This window comes from Onychostoma macrolepis, chromosome 02 (genome assembly GCF_012432095.1).
Source record: "Onychostoma macrolepis isolate SWU-2019 chromosome 02, ASM1243209v1, whole genome shotgun sequence".
Taxonomy (NCBI): Eukaryota; Metazoa; Chordata; class Actinopteri; order Cypriniformes; family Cyprinidae; genus Onychostoma; species Onychostoma macrolepis.
Genome location: NC_081156.1, coordinates 36,263,600 through 36,280,095, shown reverse-complemented (window position 1 = coordinate 36,280,095; position 16,496 = coordinate 36,263,600). Strand labels below are relative to the sequence as shown.

The following is a 16,496-nucleotide window of genomic DNA, read 5'->3' as shown; positions in this document are numbered from 1 at the left end:
CTTAAGACAAGGGGTGACCATGCTTTCTGTGTCGTGGCTCCAAGGCTTTGGAACTCTCTCCCCTTATCATTGAGAACTATGGGTTCTGTAGAATCGTTTAAAAAACACCTAAAGACGTATCTTTTTGGACAAGCTTTTAACTAACAATATCGTCTGGAAGCAAATTTTTGTGATATTTGGTGGTATTTGTACAGCTGGTATTTAACTTGTTTTGACTTTCATTTTTATTGTAAAGCACTTTGTGACTCCTTGTCTGTGAAAGGTGCTATACACATAAATTTTACTTACTTACTATAGAACGACAGATAGATAGACAGACAGACAGACAGACAGACAGAGAGATAGATAGATAGATAGATAGATAGATAGATAGATAGATAGATAGATAGAACGACAGATAGATAGATAGACAGATAGACCTTTTTTTGCGAGCTCTTCATTAGCTCCCAGTTCATTTTAGGATGAACTGTAAAATTCTCCTATTTGTTTACAAATGTCTATATAACCTTGCCCCGCGTTACTTATCGGAATTGCTGCATACTTATAACCCTACGAGAGATTTAGGATCTCGCAAGGTTTTTCAGTGATGGGCCCTAGATTGTGGAACAGCCTGCCAGCACACCTCAGATCTGCTCATCTCTATCGGTTTTAAATCTCTTCTGAAAACTCACTTGTTTTCTGTAGCTTTTACAAGTTGATGATGTTTGAATGTGTTTTACTTTTTGATCATTATGTTGTACAGCACTTTGGTCAGTCGTGCAACTGTTTTAAATGTGCTTTATAAATAAAAGAACTAGAACGTTAGATAGATAGATAGATAGTTTTGAATCTCTTGTATCACTCTTTCTCTCTCTCTCAGTCGATTGATCCCGGGCAGCAGTTCACATGGGAACATTCAAACCTGGAGGTGAACAAACCAAAGAACCGCTACGCTAACGTGATCGCGTATGACCACACGCGTGTGATCCTCGCAACGACAGACGGTACGACCGCTGAGGCTCTGATCTGGAGTCAGTCACAGACTGTGCTTGAGTCTCAAACACACATTCATGCTTTCAGCAGGGCTTGATGTTCTCTTGTTCTCTCCGCAGTGCAGCTAGTTACATGTAACAGAATTACGTAATCTCCTTACTAAATAAATGTAACTGTTACAATTACTGAGAAAAATAGTGTAATTAAATTACAGTTAATTATGAAAATGTTTATGTTTACAAAGGGGGTTACATCTGCATATTTTCACACACATACAGATTTAATTGATTTTGTATACTGCTTTAATGTATGAGACATCAATGTTTCAGGAGTTTAGGACACATGCTTATTCGATAACTGATTTATTTCCTATTTGGGTTTATGTTTATGCTTTATTTTTTAAGATTAACTGTTTTTTCCCAGGCATTGTTAGATGCCAGTGTTTTCTGTCATAAGCTATGCAAAGATTTGATCTCAAAATTTCTTATGATTTTAAATCTGTATTAACCTCAGAATGATCTCAAAGTAAAAAGAAGTGCTAAAGTCTGATTTTGTGGTGGCTGTGCTTTAAAATTTAATTATTATAATCTTAATTCAAGTGATTCTGAAAGTCTGGCAGTAATCAGTGTTGAGAGTTACTGTAAGGCAAACCCTGCCTGCTTTACATGTTTCAAAATGATCAATCATTCGAATTTTAGAATTCAATCATTAGAATTTTAGAAAAGTAATCAGTTACATTACTTTAATAAAGTAATTGAAATATTTACACTACTTATTACATTTTAAATAGGGTAATTTGTAATCTGTAACTTATTACATGTCTCTCCGCTAGGCATTATGGGTAGTGACTACATCAACGCCAACTACATCGACGGTTACAGGAAGCAGAACGCGTATATCGCCACCCAGGGGCCGCTGCCGGAGACCTTCGGGGATTTTTGGCGGATGGTGTGGGAGCAGAGAGCAGCTTCAGTGGTCATGATGACCAAACTAGAGGAGAAATCACGGGTGAGAAAACACTCCTGACCCTGACCCAGGAACACTGAAGAACTGGTCTGATCTCCGTGTGCTGTGTTCTCTTGTGCAGATCAAGTGTGATCAATACTGGCCCAGTCGCGGCACAGACACCTACGGGACGGTCCAGGTCACTCTGCTGGACACCATGGAGCTGGCCACATTCTGTGTGCGAACCTTCTCTCTGCACAAGGTGAGGCGCGTTTACATTTCTACTCTCGTTCTAATCAGCATCCAGAGATCCAGAAGAACCGTACAGTAGAAGAATATAATTTAACTCATTGATCAGGGAACGTTTAAACTTCTCTCATCCTTAATTCTGCCTCTTTATCTCAAACCCTCTAGCGCCACCATCAGTTTAAAATGTCACGTGCATTTAATGAACACACAGATTGGTCTTATTCCTCTTGTTCCTCTACAGATCGTAATGGCCAGTGTTGGGGAAAGTTACTTTTAAACTTGTAATGCATTACAATATTGGGTTAATCCATAAAAAAGTAACTAACTGCATTACATGATGTTTTATTAACAAAGTTCGGGAGGAGCACGTCAGATACTTAGCCTAATTAGACACAAGTGGTACGCCATCAGGCTAATCAACACAAGGGTATAAATACAGCCGACCTACCTCCTTTCATTGACGGCTAATCAGCATCCCTCCACCACCCCTTCTCCACTATCATCACTAAGTTCACAACACAGTAGGGGGATACTCTGGGTTCGGGCAATTCCCGAGCTCGGAGCCCTTCCCCAGGACAGCACGCCAACAACGTATTACCATACTCGCCAAATACGCATTACGTTACTCGTGCTAATATATGTAAGTGTGAACTCGTGAATTAAGGTCTTTGCACACTGAGTCCGAAATTCTAGTCCGTGATTGTGTCAATCACGTTTACACACTGCCTCCAAAACTTTCGTCCGTCATTTAAAAAAAACGGACCAGGTTAGATTTTCTGCGTTTTCGCATCTGTAGCAAGCATTTTGATAGGAAAGGATGACGAATACGAAAAAACTGAAAAAGCACATACGGACTCGGTGTGCAAGAACCTTTAGTCACTTTTTATGAAAAGTAATGCCTGTTTGTTACCTTTGCGTTACCGTTTTGTCACCTGAGCTGGGCTTACTTATTTGTTTTTTAATAACAAAAAAAACATTTTTGGCAACTGTAAAGACCCTTTTACTTTTGTTGTAAATTTAAAAGTAATGTGATACTTTACTAGTTGCTTGGAAAAAGTAATCTTGATTACATAAATCATATTATTTGTAATGCATTACCCTCAACACTGGTAATGACTGCTTTCAGTTCACATCCAAAAGTTATTAATAATTTGTATCTTTTTCAGTGAACATGAATAAAACAAGTGTGATGATATATCTGGGGAACGCTTTAGTACACTGAAACAAAACTGTGACTGTAATCACATGCTGTCTGAGAGGGTACTTCTAATGCAGATTAACAAATAAAATATTTAATCTATTTTGCTAAGTGTTTTAATGTTTTATTTTACATTTTACAATTTAATACATTTTTAGCTTTAGATGAACTCGCAAACCCCAGCTCTGGCTTGTAAGACATACTGAAGGTCTCCATCATCAGCTGTGATCCGGATGTTTTTACCCCTCAGAGCGGCTGTAATGAGAGGAGAGAGGTGAGGCAGTTCCAGTTCACGGCTTGGCCCGACCACGGCGTTCCCGAATATCCCACTCCGTTCCTGGCCTTCCTCCGCAGGGTCAAAGCGTGCAACCCGCCGGACGCCGGCCCCGTCATCGTCCACTGCAGGTCAGTGCTGAATGTTTCAGGTGTTGTTTACTATTGTCCTTTTGCAATATTGACACACTATTTTCCTATTTAACTTACAACAGGTTGACATGCATGCAAGGTCAAAAAACACTTTCATTGTCTTATAATATGCGTTTATTTTTTTACCTTATTTGCTCACCGACTCCCAAACGATTCACTCAGCGATTCATTTTACCAAACCCCTCCTTTGCGTGGCGCTAATCTGCGGTGATTGGTCGATTGGTCTCATTTTCATCTCATCTCGCCTGTAACGCCTGATAAAGCAGTGTTTGTGATGCTTTGTGTACAGCGTTACCGGGGAAACAGCTATTTCTATTTTAACGCTCCAAAAGCGGCACCTAGTGGCAAAGAATGAATTTGCATTTTCATTCAGACCAATGCGAAAAGACCAACAAGTGGGTGGCAATATGATAATGTTTCATGTTGATGGCAACATGAAACGCTTGGGATTCGTTTTAAAAAAACGACTCATTTGAATGATTCAGAGTCGACTCTTTCTTTTGAGAGACAATAACTTTATACACGGTGCGCTTTCAGATTTAAAACTTTGCAGGATATTTTCATTCACTTAGAGCTGTTACACATTGCATGAAAGATCATCTTCAAAAATACATAATAGGGGCACTTTAATACTGTAAAGCTGCTTTGACGCAATCTGTATTGTTAAAAGCGCTATATAAATAAAGATGACTTGACTTGACCATCGGTCACGCGTGTTTGTTTCACTGGCGTTACGAAGCAAACTCCTGCATGTTTCCATTGATCTGGGCCAATGATAAATGCTCTGCAAACACAAATGTGTTGTTTATTCCCTCTCAAACCCTTCAGCTTGCAGAGTAAGACTGTTCCGCTTGTTATATAAGAGTTGCTTGCTTTATTCATTAATTGTGCTGTGAGGACACCACTTCAGTTCTGCAGACTAAACTCGTCTGTCCTCAAATCCACCCGGAGCCGCAGAAGCACTCAGGCTTTAGTGATGTGTGCTTTCAAAACACTGCTTCATGAAGCTTCAAAACCTTTGTGAATCATTTGTTATGAACCAGTGATTTAGAGCACATATCAAACTGACAGAGTCACATGAATTCAGAAAACGAGGCTTTATGTCATGTCATTAATGTGTCGAAATTTCAATGATGTTTGTGAACCCATGAACCAGTGTCTATATGGTTTTTACCTGATCTTGAATCAGTTTTATAAATTTGATGCTGATATTTGTATAATAAAAGAGTTGTAGTTAATAGTCTCTTATTGGCCTGATTAAGCAATCTCTTTATAAAACCAAACAAAAGCCCAAAAAGTTATAAAATAACATAGTATATAGACACTTCATATTTAAAGGGTTAGTTCACCCCAAAATGAAAATTCTGTCATTAATTACTCACCCTCATGTCGTTCCAGACCCGTAAGACCTTCGTTCATCTTCAGAACACAAATTAAGATGTTTTTGATTAAATCGGAGAGCTATCTGTCCCTCCAAAGACAGCAACGCAACTGAAATGTTCCCAGGTCCAGAAACGTAGTAAAACATGGGTAAAACAGTCCATGTGACATCAGTGGCTCAACTTCAGTTTTGCGACGCTACGATAATACTTTTTTTTTTTTTTTTGCGCAAAGAAAGCAAAAATAACATAATTTACTCAACCATTCTTCTCCCCCGAGTTACGTCTTCCGCTATTTTAGAGAGTATCACCACGCATACGCACGCTTTTCCCTAAGCGTAAACAACACTTAATACACAGATCACGTTCATGGGCGCGCTTTCCCCCCGAACGTAAACAACGCTGATTATGTCAAGTACGTTCTGAGGTACTCTCCAAAATGTCTCTCAAAAGAAAGAGTCGACTCTGAATCATTGAAACGAGTCGTTTTTTAAAACGAATCCCAAGCGTTTCATGTTGCCGTCAACACGAAACATTAGCATATTGCCGCCCACTTGTTGGTCTTTTCGCATTGGTCTGAATGAAAATGCAAATTCATTCTTTGCCACTAGGTGCCGCTTTTGGAGCGTTAAAATAGAAATAGCGGTTTCCCCGGTAACGCTGTACACAAAGCATCACAAACACTGCTTTATCAGGCGTTACAGGCGAGATGAGATGAAAATGAGACCAATCACCGCAGATTAGCGTCACGCAAAGGAGGGGTTTGGAAAAATGAATCACTGAGCGAATCGTTTGGGAGTCGGTGAGCAAATAAGGTACAAATTAATGCATATAAGACAATGGAAGTAATTTTTGACCCTGCTATAGAGAATGAGAATGTGACGTAACGCCGCGTTGAGTTCTGGGAAACTGCTTTGTTTATCCGCCATACTTGCAGGATAGCGCTGCCTTTCCACTATTGAGTTTAGGGCAGTATAATCTTTTTTTTTTTGTCGTGATTGTGAAAAATGTCACCATTGTATGTCATTTATGCTGCATCGAGAACTGCAATAGTGACTCAGATCATCGTTCTGAGACAAAACTGGATAATGCAGTATGTTTTTTCGCCTTTTTTTCTGTGTAAAAAGGAATCAGGTCATATAGTAAATCTGTTAGTCACTGATTAAACCCACTGCCTCTCACTCAATAAAAGAAAGATTTGATTTTGTTGATTTAATAATTAACGTTACCTTCTTTGCTAGTATGACTCTCACTAGGCTTGTGAATTAGCAGAACTTGAACAGGGGACTTTCTATCATGCTTAATGTACCAAGACAGTGATAAAGACAAAATTGTGAAGCATATGTGCAACGCGTTTATAAGCATTTCCTCTCATAAGAACACGCTTGATAGACTGTGATAATAAAAGACCACATTCTGTACACACCTTACTAGTAAATCATAATATGCAGAAAAACAGATGAGCATTGTGATGAGCAATATGAACATTAAATATCACCGTCTTAATCCATAATCGCTTTCTACATTACGGTTTTCTAAAGGGAGGAAAACGCTTAACGTTTAAACATGTCGTGTTAATATTCTGGCTCACCTTAATTACATTTTATTTTTTTTTATTTTTTTTTTTATCATTATAATGTATTTATTTATTTATTTTTTCCTCTGTGGGGGTGGGGTGGGGTGAAAAATATTTTTTCATGATTCTGTATCCTGTTATTATTGTGAAAGTTCAATAAACAGATTTAGGGAAAAGGGTACATGTTTTAGTACATTAATCCAGCACTGTTCACAAGCTCCTGCGGAATGGATTTTGCTTGTCATTTGTTGAAATAAATATAAAAATACAGAGAGTTTGTGACTGTTCGCTGAATGTGACCCACAATCTCTGATTCTCCTCCGTGGCGTGGAAAAATTAATATTTATAATGACAACAATAATATTTTGTCATTTAAAAGTTTCCAACAAAGAAATAGATTGACTTCTGTCAGCTTGTTGAACACACTTTGTTTGGATAATTTAATATGACGGCTGAAGCAGCAGCGAGCGTCCAGCGTTTCACGGTAATCAGATCAACACTGTAAATGAAATTCTACAAAACCTGAGAGAAGAGAAAAATCCAATTATTATGCAATGTGATAAATTAGCTTCTCTTCACTCCAAACGATACAATGAAGAATGAATGATTGTTTAACTTAAAGGCAAAAACAAAACAAAAGATAAGCAGTTATCAGTATAGAGAATGAGAAGTAACCATGGAAACGGATAGTGTATCCTGCTAATATGGCAGCACCTTCCCAAAATGCAACACGGAGTGAAAAGATTGTGACATAACTCCTCATTCTCTGTTGGGAAAATATGACCAAAAATAACCAAAATATGAACCTTTCATAACCCATAATAGGGGCACTTTAATAGATTGCATTTTCAGTATGTGCAGATGGTTTGAAAAAGGTGTTTTTATACATGTTTATACAGGAGTTTCATTGCATTTACACGGTCCTGACCAGCAGGCGTCACTAGTGTGTGTGTGTGTGTGTGTGTGTGTATCTGTTTTTCTATTCAGGTGGGGACTTAAACCTGAATACACACAGACTCATGGGGACTCGTGTCACGAGTAAACAAGCTTATAAATCACACAGAATGAAGTTTTTTGAAAATCTAAAAATGCCTGTAGTCTCCTGTAAGGGGTAGGTTTAGGTGTAGGACAATAGAATATACGGTCTGTACAGTAGAAAAACATTACGCCTATGGAGAGTCCCCACAAGGATAGCAAACCAGACGTGTGTGTGTGTGTGTCTGAGAGAGAGTCTGGAGGAGAGTGTGATCCTATTACTGAAGCATGAACGCGCACACACACTCACACACTCTTTCACAGTAGTGTAGTATCTTCACCAGATTACACACACGACACAAACGGCCGCAGTGTTTCCTCACGGATGTTCTGCATCATGCGTGTTCATCTGTAATCTGGATTATAGTTATTAAACCGCGTAATCCCACAGTGCTTTGTTGTGTCCACATCTGTCTGTCTTGATATCAGCGTTCGGATTAGTGAGCAGAAACGGATCAGGGAAATTATACCGTAGTAAAAGCGCGGTGTTTGACGTGTGTGTGTGTCTCAGCGCTGGCGTGGGCCGCACCGGCTGCTTCATCGTGATCGACGCCATGCTGGAGCGCATCCGTCACGAGCGGACGGTGGATGTGTACGGTCACGTGACCCTGATGCGCTCGCAGAGGAACTACATGGTGCAGACGGAGGATCAGTACGGCTTCATCCACGAGGCGCTGCTGGAGGCCGTGGCCTGCGGGAACACAGAGGTGGCGGCGCGCAGCCTCTACTCCTACATACAGAACCTGTCGCAGGTGGAGGCCGGAGAACACGTGACCGGCATAGAGCTGGAGTTCAAGGTGATGATAATGATCACAAACCTCACCGTGCTTTCCACTGGCACACTGCAAAAAATGATCTTGTTTTCTAGCAAAGGTTTCTGCCAATGGGGTAAGAAAAATAATCTTGTTTAGCCTTTGAATTAAGAGTAGTTCGGATCATATTACTGTTTTTGATCCATGGATTGGCTCGTTTTTAAGATTACCAAGAAAATATAAAAATATATATATTTCAATGTAACTTCTTCGATGCCACAACAAAACTAAAATAATAAAAGTGTTCACTTCTTTTTTTTTTTTTAAATCTTATTTATAGTACCCCAAACATTTGAATGCTAGTGTATCACGGTTTCCACAAAAATATTGTGCAGCACAACTGTTTTCAACATTGATAATAATCAGAAATGTTTCTTGAGCAGCAAATCAGCATATTAGAATGATTTCTGAAGATCATGTGACACTGAAGACTGCAGTAATGATGCTGAAAATACAGCTGCGCATCACAGAAATAAATTACAGTTTAACACATTCACACAGAGAACAGCTGCTTTAAATTGTAATAATATTTCATTATTTTTACTGTATTTTTGATCAAATAAATGCAGCCTTGTTGAGCAGAGAAGAGACTGGTACACAATAAATATCAATGTGTTGTTATTTCACTATTGTTCAGAGTTTTCAAAATGCAATTCATATTTTTATGATGAATTTAAATACGCATCTATTTGAGAACGAAAGTCTGCATAGTACATAAATAGTCAAGTAGTCAAAATAAATGATGAAGGGCTGGTAAAGTGTTTCCAGGGCAGTTTTAATGTGACCTTCAACAAAGTTCAAATCTGTTCGTTCTAGTTAAACTCAGTTTGTGACCTGCAGCAGTTTAATGCCGTGCTTCACGTTAGTCTGTCTGTGTTTCTGTCAGCGTCTGGCCAACAGTAAAGCGCACACCTCCAGGTTCGTCAGCGCTAATCTGCCCTGCAACAAGTTCAAGAACCGGCTGGTGAACATCATGCCGTACGAAACCACCCGCGTGTGTCTGCAGCCAATCAGAGGCCTGGAAGGGTCCGACTACATCAACGCCAGCTTCATCGACGGATACAGGTACACTGCTGGACTCCAGCTCCAGATGTTATATATAGTGTTGGGGGTAATGCATTACAAGTAACGCGAGTTACTCTCCTGCGTCATATTCTTCATGTGATTAGTTTGAGCGGCGCCCTCTACTGTACAGACGTGAATTTACATTTCCTTCATTCTGAGGCGCATTCACTTCACTTCTGGTGTGAAAGAGCTTTTACGTTTGTAAAATAACTTTTTATATTAAAAACAAACAAGCAAGCCCTGCCCAGATTTAAAAATAACTCAAAACGTAACGCATTACTTTCCATAAAAAGTAACTAAGTAACGTAATTAGTTACTTTTTTAGGGAGTAATGCAATATTGTAATGCATTACTTTTAAAAGTAATTCTCCCCAACACTGGTTATATGGCGGATCGTAGCGCTGGTGGTCAGGTTCCGGTCTCATGATGTGTGTTTTTAGGCAGCAGAGGGCATATATTGCGACGCAGGGGCCGCTAGCAGAGACCACTGAGGACTTCTGGCGCATGCTGTGGGAACACAACTCCACCATCGTGGTGATGCTGACCAAACTGCGTGAGATGGGACGGGTGAGTGACGGCTGGAGGAAAACACGCTCCGTCTGGATCTGACTGAAGCGGTCGTAACATCCGTGTGTTTGTGCGTTCACAGGAGAAATGCCATCAGTACTGGCCAGCCGAGCGCTCGGCGCGCTATCAGTACTTTGTAGTGGATCCCATGGCAGAATACAACATGCCGCAGTACATCCTGAGAGAGTTCAAAGTCACTGATGCCAGGGTGAGTGCTTTACCGTGGTATGATCTGGTAAAACTGTCAGTCTTAATTTCGAGATCTTTCATGAAGAAACACCAGAGACACACATGTCCCGGCAGATCCGATCTGTGTATCTACAGGCTCAGGTGTTTCTCACGTCTGGAGATGTTCGGATTCATTGTCTTTCTCTCCACAGGACGGACAGTCCAGAACCGTCAGACAGTTCCAGTTCACCGATTGGCCAGAACAAGGAGTTCCAAAGTCAGGCGAGGGTTTCATTGATTTCATTGGACAGGTGCATAAAACCAAGGAGCAGTTTGGTCAGGACGGACCAATCGCAGTCCACTGCAGGTGCGTTACGATCCTCACATTCAGTGTTTAGAGATGAGCGCGAGGAGCAGATCTCAGTGTGACAGACTTATTCATGTCTCATTTATTTCTCATTCTTGTCTTATCCTTTTCTCATTCATTCTTGTTTCATTCATGTCTCATTCATTCTTGTATCGTTCATGTCTCATTCTTGTCTCATTTGTCTTATTCTCATCTCATTCGTCTTATTCATGTCTCATTCTTGTATCGTTCATGTCTCGTTCTCGTCTCATTCATGTCTCATGTCTCATTCATGTCTTATTCTCGTTTCATTCATGTCTCATTCTCATCTAATTCATGTCTCATTCATTCTTGTATCGTTTATGTCTCATTCTTGTCTAATTCATGTCTCATTCTTGTTTCATTCATGTCTCATTCATTCTTGTATCATTCATGTCTCATTCTCATCTCATTCATGTCTCATTCATTCTTGTTTCATTCATGTCTCATTCATTCTTGTATCATTCATGTCTCATTCATTCTTGTTTCATTCATGTCTCATTCATTCTTGTATCGTTCATGTCTCGTTCTTGTATCGTTCATGTTTCATTCATGTCTCATTCATTCTTGTATCGTTCATGTCTCGTTCTTGTATCGTTCATGTCTCACTCATGTCTCATTTATTCTTGTATCGTTCATGTCTCATTCTCGTCTCATTCTTGTATCGTTCATGTCTCATTCTCGTCTCATTCTTGTATCGTTCATGTCTCATTCTCGTCTCATTCTTGTATCGTTCATGTCTCATTCTCGTCTCATTCTTGTATCGTTCATGTCTCATTCTCGTCTCATTCTTGTATCATTCATGTCTCATTCTCATCTCATTCATGTCTCATTCATTCTTGTATCGTTCATGTCTCATTCTCGTCTCATTCTTGTATCGTTCATGTCTCATTCTCGTCTCATTCTCGTCTCATTCTCATCTCATTCATGTCTCATTCATTCTTGTATCGTTCATGTCTCATTCTCGTCTCATTCTTGTATCGTTCATGTCTCATTCTCGTCTCATTCTTGTATCGTTCATGTCTCATTCTCGTCTCATTCTTGTATCGTTCATGTCTCATTCTCGTCTCATTCTTGTATCATTCATGTCTCATTCTCATCTCATTCATGTCTCATTCATTCTTGTATCGTTCATGTCTCATTCTCGTCTCATTCTTGTATCGTTCATGTCTCATTCTCGTCTCATTCTCGTCTCATTCTCATCTCATTCATGTCTCATTCATTCTTGTATCGTTCATGTCTCATTCTCGTCTCATTCTTGTATCGTTCATGTCTCATTCTCGTCTCATTCTTGTATCGTTCATGTCTCATTCTCGTCTCATTCTTGTATCATTCATGTCTCATTCTCGTATCGTTCATGTCTCATTCTCGTATCGTTCATGTCTCATTCTCGTATCGTTCATGTCTCATTCTCGTATCGTTCATGTCTCATTCTCGTCTCATTCTCATATCGTTCATGTCTCGTTCTTGTATCGTTCATGTCTTGTATCATTCATGTCTCATTCTCGTCTCATTCATTCATGTCTCATTCTCATCGTTCATGTCTCATTCTCGTATCGTTCATGTCTCATTCTCGTCTCATTCTTGTATCGTTCATGTCTCATTCTCGTCTCATTCTTGTATCATTCATGTCTCATTCTCGTATCGTTCATGTCTCATTCTCGTATCGTTCATGTCTCATTCTCGTATCGTTCATGTCTCATTCTCGTATCGTTCATGTCTCATTCTCGTATCGTTCATGTCTCATTCTCGTATCGTTCATGTCTCATTCTCGTCTCATTCATTCTTGTATCGTTCATGTCTTGTATCATTCATGTCTCATTCTCATCTCATTCATTCTCGTATCGTTCATGTCTCATTCTCATTATCGTTCATGTCTCATTCTCGTCTCATTCTTGTATCATTCATGTCTCATGTCTCATTCTCGTATCATTCATGTCTCATTCGTCTCATTCATTCTTGTATCGTTCATGTCTCATGTCTCATTCGTCTCATTCATTCTCGTATCGTTCATGTCTCATTCTCGTATCGTTCATGTCTCATTCTCGTCTCATTCTTGTATTGTTCATGTCTCATTCTCGTCTCATTCATTCTTGTATCGTTCATGTCTCATTCATTCTTGTATCATTCATGTCTCATTCTCATCTCATTCATTCTTGTATCGTTCATGTCTCATTCTCGTATCGTTCATGTCTCATTCTCGTCTCATTCTTGTATCGTTCATGTCTCATTCTCGTCTCATTCATTCTTGTATCGTTCATGTCTTGTATCATTCATGTCTCATTCTCATCTCATTCTCATCTCATTCATTCTTGTATCGTTCATGTCTCATTCTTGTATCGTTCATGTCTCATTCTTGTATCGTTCATGTCTCATTCTCGTATCGTTCATGTCTCATTTACGTCTCATTCTGGTCTCGTTCATGTCTCTCTCTCAGTGCGGGCGTCGGGCGTACGGGTGTCTTCATCACCCTGAGTATCGTCCTGGAGCGGATGCGTTACGAGGGTGCTGTGGATATCTTCCAGACCGTCAAAATGCTGCGCACACAACGACCAGCGATGGTGCAAACTGAGGTAAAACACGCATCACGTGACCGACGAAGAGTCTGTGGATGATCTCTGTCGATTTCAGGAAACAGTGTTAATCATGCTGGGAAATTTCTGTAAATCATATTTCCCCACCTCAGATCCAACGTACCAGACTCTGGACCGCCACAAGATTTGCTATGATTTATGCTGTTATGGAAAAAGTGCAAAAATTAGATAGTATTTTATTGTCTGTCTGTTCTCAGGACGAGTATCAGTTCTGCTATCAAGCCGCTCTGGAGTACCTTGGAAGTTTTGATCACTATGCAACATAAGAAGAACACCAACCTGTCCAACACCTTCCCCCTCAACAACCCCACAAACACCCGCAGAGGAACGACGACGACACGTGAAACACACACGGACAGCGACGCAGAGCAGACGTTCTCTCAGGAACTCCAGGAGACGCTCTGCGTCAACAACGCAAACTATTACCTCAGTGTTCAAATATTGATATTAATGTTGTGGTCGGCTTTTTAGAATTATTAAACTGTGGATGAAGATCTTCTTCATAACAAGAGGAAAATATTACATGTACAAAATCTATTTAAAGCAAAACAACGAGAAAAAAAAAAAAAGAAACTATGAAATCAAAAGCCTGGATAATTGCTGCACCCTTCAGTGGGAGTTTCTTCGAACTGTATTTGCCAACGTCAGACGTGAAAGAGCGCGACGGAGGGAACGCGAGCCGGTCTGTGCCTGCCTGAGTCATCGTTGCCATCCCGAACGAATGCGTCGGCGCCGCAGAACGGAAGCAGATCTCCTACCTTCTGTGCCTAACGGAGCGACCGCAGAACCGCAGCCAACGCCGTACATTAGCACACGTGATATAATCGCTTTCCTGTCCTGATCCTCGGGAGCTGTGCGCGAGACGGACTGGACTCTGTGAATACTGTATTCGGTGTGTCTCTACATGACTATATGCTGCTTACACCGTGTTTGGAGGCCGAGGGAGTTTTGAATCTCGTATCCGTATCATGTTCTTTTGCTCCTTTCTGCTGTGGCATAATGTACTCCGCTGTGTCTTTATGGTGGGACGACGAAGAGCCTCAATTATTGGGTTCAAAGATAAATGCACGTTCTAGAGGAATCGCCAGATTCATTCCCCAGTATTTCCAGCCACGCGTCAAACGCTAGAAAGATCTTCTGAGACGGTTGCATTCCTCATCCGTTTGACTCGTTTCTGGTCGAGCCGAACCCGTCGAAACTCTTCTTGTCATGTTTAGTTTAGCGCAGGCGTGATGTTTAGGAGTAGCGCAAGAAACGAGCCGGTTCTGAGATCTCCACCTGAGACGTGAAGTGAGCCTTATCGTTGTTGTCAAATATTTAATCGACCTGATTTTTTTTATTTCGTTTTGTTTATATTATGCTTGAATTTTTAAGGATCTATTTATTTATATGATTTTTATGGCAATATAATTCGTGAGCTGTGGTGTAGTTGGCCAGCTAATGTGACTGTACATGGCTCAGATGTACAGTGTTGTGCTTCGTAACCCTCTCAGATATTTTATATTTCCTGTGCACTGATTGTGTTCTAGAGGAAGCCAACGGCCCGCGGCCCTCCGGAGCCCAAACCTTACCGAAACGGTCATGAAGTATCGCTAACTTCGCAAACAAAACGCACGTGTTCTTAGACATTACACACGTTTCTCATCAGCATTATCAGTCAAACTAAACGAGTTAAAGCACACGCAGAGAGACGACATCAGACTCAGATCAGCGTCACAGATCTGCAGTGTACAGTACAGTGATGCACCGCGGTAAACCCAACAAAAACTACCACGGTAATACCATGTTATCATGATTGAAATGTGATGGATGGCTGATATAAAGATTTTAAGCTGCAGTCATGTTTAGTGTTAAATTCTGCAAATTTTCAGTCATTTTAACCGGAACCCACATGATTCTCATGAAAGATTCCCACAGGCAGATTTTATTTTGATTGCATGGATTCACCAACAATAAGCTGCTTGGTTTAAACGTGATTTGTGTGAGTTGTGCTTTTTACATCACACTACTGACCAGAAAGTTACGAGAGCTCGTTTCCGCCAATATTTTTATATAAAAATAAAGAAGGCAATCGCAACTTTTTATTTCACAATTCTGAGTTTACATCCCAAAATGTGTTTATAAAATAAAAAGGTAAATGCAACTTTCTATCTCACAGTACTGCTTTTCTTTCTCGTAACTGAGTTTATATCTTGCTGTTCAGACTTCTCAGAATTGCAAGTTTATATCTCGCAAATTACAAGTTATAAACTCGCAACTGCATTTCGCGATTCTGAGTTTATTGAGAATTGTGAGAAAAAAGTCAGAATTGCATTTACATTCAGTCATTTAGCAGACGCTTTTATCCAAAGAGAATTACAAATGAGGACAATAGAAGCAATCAAAACCAAGAAGAGAACAATGATATGCATTGAATTGTGAGTTAAACTCCAATTACCTTTTTCTTTGATTTTATTATTATTTATTGTTAGTATTATTTTATTCTGTGGTGGAAATGGGCTTCCAATAAAAAGACAATAGAAAATTCCTCTAATGTGACTGCACTTTTACACAGTATTGCTGAAATTATTATCCGTACTTTCTGTAGATTTCAGAAAATGATGCTTCTGCTTCTTCAGGTGAATGTGGTTGTTGGCTGATGCTGATGATCTCAGTAATGACCAGATATCAGCTGATCGACCGCGGTATCCGCATCACTGTACCGTAGCACGAGCTCATCCTAGTAAAGGAGACGCTGATCTGCAGTGTTCCTCTCGTCATGAATGAAAGCACATTGAGACATGATTCTGCTGCTCATCTCAATCAGATATTCTCTATGAAATATGAAATGTTCCTTTGGAGATGAAAGCACACAAACGAACCAAAAGCAACAACTGATCAGACGACAGTGTGCCGTGTGAAGGTGGGCCGCGTGCTGACCTACAGTAGTGTTTCACTTCTCTGCTTATTGATTTCAGATCATGTATGTAGATATGTCAACTTTGTATTAAAACTGAACGACTGGATATACTGACGTGAAGACTGTGTGCGTGTCGTCTGTTATTTCATGTTTCGTATTAATCATCTGTGATTAATTTACACTTCAGTGGAATCCACCAGTTTCTGATTCTTAAGGCCATTTCACA

The 16,496-nt window shown here is 40.1% G+C and overlaps 1 protein-coding gene across 1 annotated transcript in view; it reads left to right on the top strand.

Moving 5' to 3' along the window:
• The window catches only part of LOC131553972 (receptor-type tyrosine-protein phosphatase S-like), an 85,114-nt gene extending 68,724 nt beyond the window's left edge, over window positions 1-16,390 (top strand). Inside the window, 11 exon segments of the mRNA XM_058798975.1 lie at window positions 860-983; window positions 1,805-1,980; window positions 2,060-2,179; window positions 3,615-3,769; window positions 8,292-8,577; window positions 9,479-9,657; window positions 10,098-10,224; window positions 10,307-10,432; window positions 10,605-10,759; window positions 13,215-13,350; window positions 13,569-16,390. Coding sequence (XP_058654958.1) covers window positions 860-983; window positions 1,805-1,980; window positions 2,060-2,179; window positions 3,615-3,769; window positions 8,292-8,577; window positions 9,479-9,657; window positions 10,098-10,224; window positions 10,307-10,432; window positions 10,605-10,759; window positions 13,215-13,350; window positions 13,569-13,637 — 1,653 coding nt within the window. The 3' untranslated portion in view covers window positions 13,638-16,390.
• The last annotated feature ends 106 nt before the right edge of the window (window positions 16,391-16,496 follow it).